Here is a 14722-nt window from a genome sequence, read left to right as displayed (position 1 = left end):
TGTTTTGACAGTGACTCATTTAAGTTGACGTAGTTGAAATCCTTATATAATACATCTCTGCCTGAAAATTAATCATGTTTATAATATTCTGAGAATTAATAACACCCATTGCTCAAGTCATTAACTTAAAAAAGGAGCTTCCAAAATCTGTTCTCTGCAGTAGGGGACCACAAATAAATGAATGCTTGATAAAATAATCCAAGTAGCAGTTTAACAAGCGTAAACTTGAATGTGGCTGCAATAACACAGAACTATTGTTTAAGGGTTGGCATCAGGTTGATGAGGTGCTTATTTCAGCTACAAAGCATGCATACACATGCATAATGAACTGCAGTATGAATTATTAATGTGTTGCTTATTTAGCCTCATCTGTCTAGAAGATAATGTATCCTAACTATAATGAGTGATTGGTTTTGTACATAATTACAGTAGCAGCAGTATCTAGGAAATTTGTTCTTTCAAAGAAGGATTTCTAAAAATAATATCATCACACAAACTGAGTTGCTGCTCCATTTTATCAAAATCAAACCTACTAGGATTGAGAATATATAATAAATTAAAAGGGACAGAATCATTATTAACATCATAATTTTACACAAAGTGTTTTACTTAATCATTCATTACAGATCATGTGCTGTAAAAGCATTTGTCTCTTTGTTTTTTCCACAAAGATGCTTTTCAGAGAGAGCACTTTTTTATAGTTAACTCTTAAGGAGATAAAAACCTCAGAAGAAAGAAGAAAAATAAAGAACACAGTGACAATTTATGTTAATTCTGACAGAATTTTAATTAAAAAAAGTTGCTACTTGATTACTTTTCATTTCTAAAACTTGTACTACTGGGACTAATCATATCTAATTTACTTCTCTCCAACTAAAAGTGGTTACTTGACAAGAACAATAGATCAAGAGCTCATTAACCTCTGAATTACAGATCCATGACATTTTTGGAATGGTGCTGCATTCCTCCTCTCTGTCAGAAAAAGGGGAGTTAAGACTCTTCAGTCAAAATGTGTAAAAGCAGCATCTGTCTTTCTTACATATACCTATATACATACACTTCTCATCTCTTGTCTTTCCTAAATGTCTTTCTGCCCTTTTAGAGGGACAGTCTCGATGTTGAGAAGTCTCATTAAGTCCTCCACCAATATAAACATTTTAATCTAACAGGTCACCATAATAAAATATAGTTGCATTAGCCATGAAAGCACCCAAGACAGATTGCGATAGGGTTTCAAAGTAATAGACAAATATCTTCTGTAAACTCACATCCCTGTACAGCACTAATATGGACGCAACTCAAGAGTACTCAGAGAGATTAAAGGCAAGACTGACAAGAAGCACCAAGCATCAAGTCACAGCATTTCAGTTCCTGCCTTGGAAATGCCTGGCTACCACTGCAAAACCTATGATTCCCAACACCTGGGCATCGTGTGCAGTACAACATGTAGCACTGAGTGTGGATGAGTCTCACCTGGCAATAAAGAGCAGTAAGATCAAACAGGGGAGACTGCAGGACTTGGCCATCCTGCTTCGTCCTGCAAACTGTTGCCTTCTCCCCCTTAGGCTTTGTAACTGGGCTAGTGAGAGCAAGTTGAGAGAACTGCTCTCTCTCTCAAGAACTGCATACTCCTGCTTAGGGAGCTCAGGGTGCTAGCAGCTCTTCTTCTTGTTCAGATGGCTGTGTTCATAATTAATACTGAATGGTGGTTTCAGGGCAGTGCAGAACTTAACGAAGATTCTGAGAACCAACATTTGAGTTTAATGCAAGGGAGAGCTCAGAGGGATTTACGTGTCTGGATCCTTCTGTGGATGTAGCCCTGATTGTTGCACACTTAGCTTTGTGCATGAAAGTACAAAGCTGGGGTAGAACTTCAGTGCTGAATTCTGATTCCAAATCAGAAGGCTTGGATTTCTTCTTGACTGCTTTTAAGTCTCTCCTATAGAGCAGTGCTTTCACCTCCTCCCTTTTTCTTGCAACTTAGAAACTACCAGCATTTTTTTTTTCCAACTTGAAAGATATTTATTTAGAAGCTAGTTGCTATCACAAATCAATGTTATTGAGTGCAAGGGATAAATAATCAACTACCCATAGGCATTCAGAACCTTTATTTTAATTTCTAATGTGACAGTATCCCATTTATTTTATTAGCATTCTAAAATCTAAAAGCTGCAGTTTTGCCATTCAGCTCCTTCACAGCAGCTATCTAGGGCAGATTCTTAACTTTTCAGTAACTTCTATGAATAACTTTATTTGTGAACAAATCGCTGCTTACCATTTTTGTCTCCTTATGCTGAGTGCCTTGGCTTTTCAGTTTCCTCGAACCAAGAGGCACTTCAGAAAGGCCAGAGCAACAATCCAGGTTTCCATCTGACACATACAACGTGAGCTGAGTCAAGGCCAGCTGGTCACTATAGCAAAGGTCAAGGTCTGTTGCCCATACCTAATCAAACACAAACAGGTGTGTTTAAAAAAGAACAAGAAAAGTGAGATTCAGCAATTGTCATCTATTCCTACGTACATACTGAAAATGTATACTTAGGGTTCCCTTGTGCTGGTGCATTACTGGCCCCAGTAAACCACTTCCAAACTGGAACAGTCAGAACTCCCAAGAAACTTCAAAAATAATTTCTTGGTGAGAATTGAAAGGTTAAGGGAGAAGACAGCTACCTGTGCTACCAAGATCTAAGCAAGGATTAGAAGTAAATAGATCAACTTGACAGCTGTGAAACCTGCATCATGTTAAATAGGTAATTATCTAAATACTAAATATCACACCTGGATTTTCAACTGAAGAATAATTAAGGTTAAATAAAGTCAAACAAATAGGTATTTCTAGATAGAAAAAGGGAAGTTCTGGAACGCAAAGCTTAACTGAGTAAAAGAAGTAGAGAAGAGTGGAATCTGTGTAGAGGAGTACCCCAAACACAGGCACTTCCATCCTGCCTGATTACACATTATTGCACAGAGGTTGTGGAGTATCCTCCTTGGAGATCTTTCCAGGCAGCCCGGATGTGGGCTTGGGCACCCTGCTGTGGGTGTCTCTGTTGGAGCAGGGCTTGGAGAGGCACCCAGAAGTGCCTCTGACCTCAGGCACGTTGTGGTTTGGCAGGGTGCACCAAGCCTGTGAAATCCTGCAAGCCCTTACTAACAACGGTAGATTCTCAGTGCAAGAACCTGCGATATAAGCAACACGGCATGGGTTTGAGTCCTACTGGCCACAAAGAAGCCCCTTGACAAGTGGGTAGCATCTGCTCCTCCTTGGGTTTATTGGAGCCTGTGGGTAGCACAGATATTTGAGAGAGAAGCCCACCCTACCTACATGCAGGACACGCTTGCAGGCAATGGTAGAAATCTCCCAGAACCCCCAAGAGGATCTCAAAGCGTTAAAGCCTATAGAAGCCTGAAAGATCAGTGGGGAGTAGGAGACGGGAGCACCACAGATTCTTTCTGTGACTCTCCTCTGCCCCAACAACCTGAGCATGGCTTTACTCAAGAGTTTTTTTCTTTTAAAAAATGCTCGTGCCTGCTATGCCAATGAGAAATGTTAACGCACACAAATGTCTGCCCTACAGTGGACCCTTTTAAAACAAATCTAGCAGTGAATGACTTGAATAAGCCTTTGAATGTTAAATGGCATCATTATAAGGATATTAAGAGGTCAGGCAGTCAAGGCCTCTTGGTAAACTGGAGTTAATTTCTGAATCATATTCACATAGTAATGCCCTTTTTATAATGGTGAATAAATCACATCAGTAACAGTTGTTAATAACTAACTGCCAAGTATCTGGTGCTGTATTAAATATCCTATTTGTCAACTTAAATATTTCCTGCTGCATGGTATAAAATGCAAATCGGATGCTAATAGCTGGCTTTACTTAGTAAAAGGGGAATTTTCACCAATTACAATACTTAATTTTCTTCAATAATTTATTCTTTATCATCACTTCTGCAAGACAGAAAGGAACTTTCCTATCAATTTGTACTTTTCCAGTATGTGCTAACATTTTCAATAGTAGCAATCATGAACTATGCATACAGTAAATATATTATATTCATTTCCATAAATATTATCAACAGATCAGTAGTAGCAAACGTGCCTTGAACCTTGTTTGAGTTGGGCTTTGGATTCTTCATTAAAGTTTTGCCCCCAAAAGAGTTGGCTAGGCTATGTGAGGAGAGCAGGGATTATTGCTATCCAAGGGTTGCTCATCAGCACTGAGAAAAATGAACTAGCCACTCTGAATCCAGACCTGAGACCACACCTGTGCTTTCCAAGCTCAAAGTCAATGGCAGCAGTATCTGGAACCTTTGCTGACACGCAAACAGAGCAGCAGAAGACAAATTAGACTGAAGGTGGACCATAAAGCAGCTGAGATGGAAAAGCACAGAAGCAAAGATGTAGTGCAACCATAGCACATCTGCATGGCTGAGAACAAAGCTTGTGTTATGACAAAGCATAGAGAATGGGTTGGGCATTTAACAGCAGATAAAGCAAACATAAGCAGTCATTTTCACAGGACAAATTCATTACACCCTGGCAGATTCAGACAAACCATGCAGAACGTGGGATACCTTGCATGTTCTGCAAAAGTTACTCAACAAATCTTGTGTTGTCAGTAACATGGACATTGAGTACCTGGACATCTCAGCCTTATACCCTTGTCTGCAAAACTAGTGGCTCACATCAACAGAGTGGTCTGGCAGCCCTAATGTGAAATAAAGGAAGATGCCCTTTCCCCCCACCCACAACCTGATTATCTCCTTCAACACCGTACAGGACAACAGCTATTAATACCTACTTCAGCATCCAACCCAAGCCCTTCTATGATTATACAAACAGTCACAAGTGCATTTTACAATGATGATATCATTGCATGCTTTGCTTTCTTAAAAATGGGCAGATCTCCACAGCCCTGACCATGAGGGGGAGAAAGGCATAGCTACAACCCACCTGTCCACCTCCTCTCATTCTGGGCCTGAGCCTGAGGCTGAACCACCCCTAATGCAAGTTAAAGGAGCCAAATGGTCATTAACGCATGCCAGCTGGGATCACCCCCAAGGATTCTTTTGCTGGCTCAGGAGTATAGCAGAACACTATATTGTAGCTATGGCCTTTTCTGTCCTGGATATGTCCCAGACCATCTCTAATACAGAGAGAAAGAAAGGAGGATCAGGTGGCATGAGATTCCAGCTTTTTCCTAGCAGGGGATTCCCTTTTGCCATGGAAATCCAGAAGGACCCTTTAAACTGCCTTTGTACTGCTACAAAAACGTGAGACATAGGGCCTGGGCAACTTTATGTTCACAAAACTGGAACAAGATAATTTTTTTCCATTTTATTAGTTCAAATTCAAGCTAGATCATTAGTAGCTAGCTGATCAAATTCTTCAATGGAACGATTTCTAAGTCCCTCTCCAGTTTGTGAAGGTCATAAGTGCTCTTTGCAAAATTACAGCAATTAATAACAGGCAATGTTTCTGGTAGTCTCAAGCAAGGATGGAAGACCTGAGTCTGGCTGGTGGAGCCATGTGAAGACAAGAGCTATACAGCTGCTTTATAGTGCTCTTATTCTGGAACTAGCAGTGGACATCTGTTTGCTGCTCTATCAGTTTGGCATCTTTCACCAATAATAGATCAATATACATTCCCAAATGGAAAAAGGTGGCTCATTATATCATACTAAGCACATGCTGGCCATATTGAAGTTAGCAGGTGTCTCTTCAGTGTAATGACCTAAAATTAATTGTAATAAACAAAGAAAAAAGCACCAGAATCCTTTATATCCATGTCTAAAGGATTCTAATTAGGTAGACTCCACAGTTGATGACTTCTCATTTTCTATGAAGAAGTTACCAGCCTCATGCCAAAATCACATATAGCCACTGCTTTGCAAGTGCCCTTTGGCATGCAGAACATTAAGCTAAATCAGTACAGCCAGAGCTGCCATCAGCAGCAGATGTGGAGATGAACTGAGGAAAACCTCTCATGTTAGAGTAGGGATGGGGTAGAGCAATGCTGTGAAACGAGCAGGATAAGACATTGCTATCTGTAAGAGACAACTGAAAAATCTGCTAATAGGGACGTGCAAAAAACAACAAAAACCATTTCTTAGAAACATCAGCATCTCCTTCTTTGTGGCGTGTAGTTTTCAAAGCAGTCCAACAGCTCCACAGAGCTAGCGCAGGCAGAACAGACATAGCAGAAGTGCTTTGGGCTGCTCTCTGAGCAGAGCAGGCAGAAAGTTCATTTAGGTTCAACTCTAATACCACCTTCTGCATTTCAGCACATTTTTCTTCAAAGTAACACAAAGCAAGTGCCAGAAGTGTCTAGAACGCCTTGACAATCTGAGCTGGGGGTCTGTTGCCTGTTGGATTGTTGTTGTTTTATGAATACATCTCCGTAGTTTAGAAAGTGATGTCTGTGAGGCCAGGCAGTTAATGACCAGCTGAATTATCATCTCCTCCAGGAAATCAGGAGCCATTAGTAGAAGGCCTGTGCAAGGGTCAGGTGTAAGTAAAGCTAAAACAGTGATGCAGTCTTACAGCTTAACAAATATCTAATATTTGGGTCTGTCCTCCTTATTTCAGGATATACACAATAAAGGCATCCTTATAAGGCTGCATGGCAAGTTAGCATAGCTTACACAGCTTTAACTTGAGATTTGGGGACTTTTGGGACACCCATGTGTTCAGAAATCAAACTGAAACAGAGCTCGCCTGTGAAGTCCAGAACTGGTATTGGATCTTTCAAACAAATGAGAGTTCAGAGGTAACCAGATCAGTGTTTTTATACTCACCTACGATCAGAAAGAAAAAGTAGAGGGCATGGGTTAAGATTTTAGATCTCAAAAGTGCTTTTAGATAAAACTGTGCTAAAAAGAGCAGTTAAAAGCACATCCTACACATCGTACAGGGCTCACTGGCTGTCTTTCCAGGTCTGGAGCGGCTCTGTTACGCAGACTGTGCTCGTGGTTAAGACATCTCCAGTGACTAAAGTCACACTGATAGTGTAATTCTTTACAACCGCCATAAAAATGCTTAGGCTTTAAAACATAAACTTGAGAAAGAAAGGAAACATAAATTCTTAAACAGTTGCTAAATTATAGCTTTTCTTTATCCAGTTTAATTGTTTTTATCTGCATCGGGTATCGATGTCTGCGTTACTGTAAAAAGCACACCTGCTATTTTTAAAGAAGTGGTTGAATGACACTGTAAAAATGTCAATTAGTAAAATATTAACTCTACTGGGGTGTTGAAAATAGGGCTCCTTTAGTGGCTTCTGTAATACACGGTACGATTGCTCAGAGCAGCAGCGGTGGCGGGCAGGATCCGAGGCGGCCGCCATCTGGTGGCTGCTGCCGGGATGGAGCGGAGCTGCCGAGAGCTTCAGCTCTTGGGCCCGGACGCCAAACTGCCTAAACTCTGCCCTGCTCAATTCAAGACTGCAAGGCGGTGAAGGAGAAAACCGCGGCTCTTGTTTGAAAAGAGCACCGCTGAATTCTGTGAGGAAAGAAAGAAAAACAACGGGAGTAATTTTAGGATGTGTGTGTGAATACAGAAGAATGCATCCCTCAAAGCATTAATTAAACACTCGTGCCAGAGCTGACTGAAGAGCCACAGAGCGCACATCTCATCTCTAACAGAATCCCATGAGATCATTTTCCCCACAGTTTCATTGGAGTTACTTCCACTTCGTAGTGTCCTTTCAAGACTTCTCTTTTGTGGGCATTTGGGACAGTGCTATCCCTTTGCTCCTCGATCAGCAACATAACTCGGTGCTCTTTTGCTATTGCTGCAGAAGGTACAGGGCTGTGTAATCCATCAGACCGCTACAAAAGGTGACTCAAGACCACACTTCTCCAAATTATCTGCCCACACATCTATGGATGTAAGTTTGGGCATTCAAGCAGTCCATTTCATTGAGCAGGACTTACTCAGGTGCAGCTCTGTGACAAGCTGGCAGCAGAGAAGCTTCTACTCAATACTATGCTGGACTTTACTTCAGAGGGTTAAGGCTGTGCTCTTAAAGATCAGTCCAAGAGAATGGAGTGGGAGGCAGAAGTGACTCGATCCAAGTCACACACCTCATGTTTTTCCTCAGACACTGGAAATGCCACGGATCCGTGTCCCTGCCCCTGGGGAACACAGCGATATAACAACAATGTGTAGAAGGAAACAACACATCAGGGGAATTTGCTAGCTAGCTAACAGTAGCAATCTTTTAAAATGTTATAAGCAATGCCTTGTTGCCCGTATCAAATTTATCCTACGTGGCATACAGATTTTTAAAGACTTCCAGAGTGAAGAGCCTGAAACTGAAATACATGCCAATCTGTCTTCTGCTCCAGATTCCCTTTTGTGGGAGCATGCGGGGTGAGCACGTGTGAGGACAGGTACTGCAGCATGCAGCTGCGCAGTCCAAAAAGGCAGAAAGATGGTTTCACTTATTTGGCCCTTCACGTTCCTTAAAGAGTTGTATTTTATGTGGCATGTAACTTTACAAAGGATTCGGGGATTTCTAAGTATTTAAATACTCAGACTGTACTGGTAACAGATGTTCAATGATATATTTAATTTTTAGCTTTACTGAAAATATCAAGTATCAGTTGATATTTTCCATGAAATATAACTTTGAAAGAATGCCTAAGTATACTACACTTCCAGGAAATGTATCTGAGCCTTTCAGCTACTGCATTAAAATGGGCACTTCTGAAATTAGTGAGCAAATGTTCTAAGAGTCTAATAGGATTTCTTGTTTGCCAAAAAAAATAGTGCTTTCAGGAGCACAATCTTTTGTGTAATCTCTCTCTCACAAGACAGATGGCATCATTAATTGCCTCTGTAACTAGTTAAATTTAAAAACCTGTGCTTAAATAATGTTAAAGTTGTGCTACATGCTGACAAACAGGAAATATTAAGGTAGAATCAATCAGAAACAAGGGAAGAAATCCAAGGCAGAACAGAAAGGAATAGTAAAATACCACAATAAACATTGATTGATTTAATATGTCCTTGTTCATGCCAGGAAATGTCACAACTTTAGTGACTTAGGAAGCATTTCTGCATTTTGGTGAACTCCTAGCTCGAGCACAGCAATTGGCAAAACTCCCACCGACTGCAGTGGGTGAGGATGTCACCTCTTGATCTTTATAAAGCAGCTTTACATGGAAGTTATTTGATGTGGCTCATCCGCAGTTCTAATTACAATGCCCATGTAAATACATTTTGGCATTCAAACTTTACTGTGATCTGTATTTCAGAGCTTACATTATTCTGCTTCTTTGGTTTACCACAGTCACCATACAGCGGAATCAGTTACCAAAAGCCCCATTTTAAGCCTTCTCTGTACTTAAAATGGAATAAAATAATCATAGCACTGCCAAAGAGCCAGCTTTTGCTGTAGATTCCATATGCTAACTCTTGGGTTTTAAATACAAGCCCTGTGTTTAAAGCCTTTTCTCATACCGTACAAGCCGTGATTTTCAGACGTCCAGGAGAAACAGACACCCAAATGGATTCGAGTGCATACAGACACACCATCTTTTGAAAGTCCAGCCATATAGCACTGCTTATCCCATGAAGAAGAGGCATGTTCCCTATTACAGTTAAAGTTTTTCTAACAGTAAAGGTCCTAACGTTTAGGTTAGATTGTAGAAGACAACACACTTGCTCAGATAAGTAGGTGAGTGCACAAACAATATCAGAAGACGTAAAACCAAGGAGATGCTTTGGGAATAAAATAAGTAACTGAGACTTGATGCAGAGATCTTAAATTAGCATCTGCATGCAAATGCCAATTTTGAATTTGTAAACACCACTATCCATCACTAACAGAAAACGTTTTACTTTATTTTAAAATGATCTTGTTTTCTTTAGTCTTCAAACTAAGACCAAACTAAGACTAGTGGCCTTCAAAGGCCACTGCCCAAATACTGAAAGCTCAGCCTCCTCACCCAGATCTTACTTTACTTTTAGTCTGGTATGATGCTTTACATTTGCACATCTGGCTTAATATTCAGCCCTTTTGGCCAGTAACAACGAAATTTACAAGAAAGTAATAATTTCAAATGTATTAATCTCCCATGAGATTCCTAAAATAGGCAGCTGGGTAGGGGAAAAAAACCTTACTGGTGAGCTTGCAACGGGAAAGGCTGTGGGGTGACTTCAGCTGGAGAACATGTGGGAATTTAATTTAAGGTATGAATCTATGGGAAACCTGGCTTCACTGCTCTTAAGTTCATTCTGTTTAAAAATAAAACTACCACTTGAAGTATTCAAAAATGCCCTTTATTTGTTTTTCCCAGCATCTGATTTGTGAAAGAACTTAATAGATCACATTATGACAAGAAAATCTGACCTCATAAATAAAGCAAATGCCAGGTTACTGTAGCATAGAAACATGCAAGATGAATATTTTGTACAAACTGTGATCAAAACTGATCATCAGCATTCATGCCAGAGGTTAGATTACAATCAGACTAGATGATCTTAGTGGTGTTTTCCAACCATAATGATTCTACAGTTATTTCTTTACATCCCTTTTCTTAACTATTTGTTTCGCGGCACTGAAAGCAGAGTGTGCCGGGACAGTGGCCACCATTCCTCTGCTTCTCTGCCATCCACCGCAGGCAGCAGCAGATTCTGGAGTCAATACCCTTCTGCCTGTCTTGATTTATTACATTATTTTTTATGTTGTCAAAAGTTCTGATGCAGCTGACTGTGAGGTTTTGCTGATGGGCTTGTAAATACTGGCAGGAAGCACTAGGGTCACTTGAATGGTTCTGATTCTGCCATTTCAAAGACCCCATTACTCATCCACACAGAACACTCTCCTGGGCAGGATTCCATGAGAAAGCATTAATTTAATCCCTTCCATTTTGCTTAGTTACGCCTGTTGTAAGTCACATAGTTCACCACTCCAAAACTACACTGCTTTCCTAGTAGCATTTTCCTTCCTAGGAAATTTGAGGTGCTAACCTTGAAATATCATAATTTAAAATGGTATATTGTTCAGTCCAGACCCCTCAAAACCCATCTCTTCTCACATCAGTGCAACACGTGCCCATGGTGTGAAGCTTTCAGGACTGGAGAAAGCACAATATGCTATCAGACGCTACCAGAAAACTGACTTCCTATCGCATCACACAGTACCTGGATTTGCTGATCTTCTACAAAAATATTCCGAAATGCTCTAAAGCAAACAAATTACTAACTGCACGCACATTTGCACTGCAGCAGAAAGTGGTGTGTGGCCTCAGGCTGGAATGACATCTCACTTTGCTGTGCTGAGGGCTCCTGATACTGTGTGTACAAAGGCTTCACAGCTTCACAAGGGTGAAGATAAAAAATATCACTTCTTCTTCAGATTCATCATCAAACTGTATCTGTATTCTTATAGAGACACAGGCTTATTCAAAATGTACAATCCCTACAATTATTCTTTTGCAGAGCAAAATACAAGAGATTTGGAACATTTTGAAACTAAAATACTCCGTGTGTTCTTAGCCATGAATTGTCAGCTTAATGCAGGATGATGTTATTTTTGGAGAAAACACTCACTGAACAAAATATAAATATTACTTTCTTATCATTCAGCTTTGCAAGAAGCCCCTTAGGCTTTGTCAGGTTGTTTCTCTTTGAGCAAAACATTTAAAAGGTTCCTCAGGTCTAACAGGCAGAGCAGGTCTAAATTTTTATGTTATTTTAACAATAACTGTGGGCTCTACTTACCTCCACGTGCCTCACTGCTCAGAAATAGTGTTCAGAAGGGCAAAGTTTTTTTCTGGATAACAGTTTGGAGTCAGATAGGAAAGCAGGCATTTCTCCATCTCAGAGGGACATTATGACACATCACATCCAATCTACTCACCTGCTGCTCCATTGTTTGTGGATGGATGAAAGTCACAAAATCAACTGAGAAGTAACCAAGCACTCCTTTAGATTTACAGGCTTCTCCAATTTTTAAGCAAAGTGAATTAAGAACTGCTGGATCAACAGATCTCTGTGGAATGGTAGTGCCAGATGATCGCAGAGGTCCGTCAGCATGGAGTTGGTCTCCTGACGACACTACTTTTATCTCACCCGTTGGCTCTATCAGCATATCCACTGTAAGGTTTGTGACATTTTCTGAGAGCGGGAAGGCTTCTATCACACCACCTAGTAAGAAATGAATTAGCAGTTAAGCTAGTAATCAAATTCACATGTGATGCTCTTCAGAGTGCACAGAATGAAACCATCCAGCTCCTATTGTGCTCAGACATTGCAGGGAGGAATGTTATGGAGATACAGCAAGTAAATAAATGTAATGGGAGCAGCATAGCTAGGACCCATGAATCTCTTAGAAGAGAAAGATCTCCTGTAGCACTGAACAGTTCAACCAGTGGCTTTTGATCTGCAGATCCTTTGCAAGCAGTTCCCAACTTGAACCATACCAGATATCTGACAGGAAGAATATGCTCTTGTGTAATATGAATGACCTTTGGGCTGTCTGACAGCACAGCCAGAAGAGCAGTGAAATGACATTATTGGGACCTTTGGTGAGCGGTATCTCCTGCTAGGAAGTACTCTTGGAGATTGCCATCCATACAGTGGCCTGAGATGCATCATCTGCCTTTCAGTATTCATCCACGTGAGGAACTTGGTATATAGAAAAGCTGACTACTTTTAGCATGGCTGTCTGTAGGAAAATCACAAGTGCTCTGGCTTGGCGTTCTGGATTTGCCTTTACTGAATGCAATGCCACAAACTTAGGATAAACTCGTATGTAATGAAAACTGCTTTTATGTTAATTGGCACCATTTTTCACCCAAATATGTTCAAAGCTTTGCCTCACATTTGTCTCTTCCACAGATAAAGGGATGTACAAAACATGTATATCCACAGTATACAAAACAGTGGCATATCAGGGCAGAATCACCATAGAAACTTACCACCCCAAACACAAACACTGCATTTCTTCAGTCTAGAATCCGGCATAAAAATATAGACGCAAAACCATGTTAGTATAGGATGCTAACGTATCTCCAACACACTGATTTGCAGAGCCCAAGAGATAGTTTTGTTTGCACTGCCTGTAATGGCCAAACCTGGGTTCCCTTCTGAGCTCCTCACCAGCTGGATACTGCAAAGGTGCCATGACAGAGTTAACGCAGGAAGCGCCGATGAGGTCTCAGCACCACACAAACAAAACTTCCAGCTCTCAGACTGGAACTAACCCAGGATTAAGCAACTGATTCTTATTGAGTCGGAATTGTGTGAGAAAGGTAAGCCAGGATTAAAATAGGTTAAATTCTTCGATGAGACATACGACTGATAGAACAGTCACCTACCATTCATTTGCAAATGAACATTTGAAGCGTAATGGAGAAATAAAAGGAGATAAATATTTAAATTGGCCCAAGATCAACAAGAATATGGCATACAATATGGTATAATTACTCCTTATAACACTTAACAGCGACTTTGCAGTCTTATTTACCTTGACTAAGAAATGTTTGGAGGAATTTTTCCCATGTAGGGAATCGTTTCTCATTGACTGGCTGTACGTGCTGTGCTAAAAGGCCCGGCAGCTCCTGGGAGATCTTCACCAAAGCTGGCTCCTGCAGAAACAAATTAAATAGAACCACAAGCAATTTTACTACAGAAATGAAAACTGCTTGTGGGGTGATTAAAAACCAGGCCTCCAACAGGCAAAAAAAAAAAAAAAAAATGTGGTTACTGTTTACCCACAGTCAGGAAGCCTTTTTTTAATTTTTCTACTTACTACTCTTCGCTCCTATTGCAAATTGTTCTTCTCTGAAAGACAGTTCCACCCCCCGCCTTCAGCATAGCATCTATTTCATTATAATTTATATCAATAATTTGATCTGGCAACTGAAAATGCTAAGCACTTGGTAACTGCTTACTGATCAATACCAGCAGTCAATAACTTCCACACTGTTTATATTTCGAAACTGAGCATATTGAAATAGTCACATATGCCAGACATAGTGTTACTGGCTCTCTTTATGTTTAAGCTGTTCTATAAGTACAAACACCCTCTAGTTACAATAAATAAATACACAAGTACATAAATGAAGAAATGAGGGAATAATCAAACAAGTTTTTAAAATGTTGCATTCTCCAGTCTGTAACAAATTCAGAAGTGTATTTGTGCCTTTATCTATGGTAGAATTTGATCAGCCATATTATAGATGATAAACTAGCTTTTTCCTTGTATCAAGTTCTTTGCTATGTTATCGCACAAACAAACCAACCCCATTAAATACAGAAACTAAATGCATTGCTTTTACTGCTCAAAACCGTCCCAGAAGTACACAAGCATATAAAGTGCAAGGACCCTGACTCTATTGCTTCGGGCTCCTTTCCTTGCTGCTTCATAAGCATTCTCCTTCTTCCCTTGGGTCTCTTTGCTTCTATTTTACATCCTCTCTCCAGCATCCTGTGCTTCTGAAGATGACCAACTGTCCTCTGATCTTGGCACCGTCCTAAGCCACAATCAGGCTATCAGGAGCTCTGGAGAAACATGATAAAACCTTATGGCTAAAATCTAGGAACTGAAAAAAAGAAACATTCTCTTTCTACACATCAGTGAATTTAAAGAGATTGGCTTTGTCATGGAACACATGACATAATGCAACCAAAGATGCAAATTGATAATCGTCTTGCTGCAATTTATCTAACAGAATGAGGAGGATGTGCCAATAATGAGGGTATAGACTC

General features: G+C 40.3%; 1 protein-coding gene across 16 annotated transcripts in view; it reads right to left on the bottom strand.

The window, feature by feature from the left end:
- IQCH (IQ motif containing H) overlaps positions 1 to 14722 on the bottom strand; it is a 63066-nt gene that overhangs the window by 5001 nt on the left and 43343 nt on the right. For 11 of the 16 annotated variants that reach the window (XR_006931088.1, XR_006931089.1, XM_040706683.2 and 8 more), the window contains 3 exons: positions 13479 to 13599; positions 11871 to 12157; positions 2276 to 2443 (listed from right to left, as the gene is read on the bottom strand). Coding sequence is in view for 9 of the 16 variants with exons in the window: in XM_040706683.2 (XP_040562617.1) it covers positions 2276 to 2443; positions 11871 to 12157; positions 13479 to 13599 (576 nt within the window). In the remaining 7 variants the exon portion in view is untranslated. Of the gene's footprint in view, positions 1 to 2275; positions 2444 to 6645; positions 7502 to 7935; positions 8137 to 11870; positions 12158 to 13478; positions 13600 to 14339; positions 14516 to 14722 lie in introns of those variants that run through there. The other 5 variants (XR_005862760.1, XR_005862759.2, XR_006931090.1 and 2 more) reach the window with 5 other exon arrangements.

The sequence above is a fragment of the Gallus gallus genome, chromosome 10 (genome assembly GCF_016699485.2).
Source record: "Gallus gallus isolate bGalGal1 chromosome 10, bGalGal1.mat.broiler.GRCg7b, whole genome shotgun sequence".
Taxonomy (NCBI): domain Eukaryota; kingdom Metazoa; phylum Chordata; class Aves; order Galliformes; family Phasianidae; genus Gallus; species Gallus gallus.
This window is presented reverse-complemented; position numbering and strand designations above follow the sequence as displayed.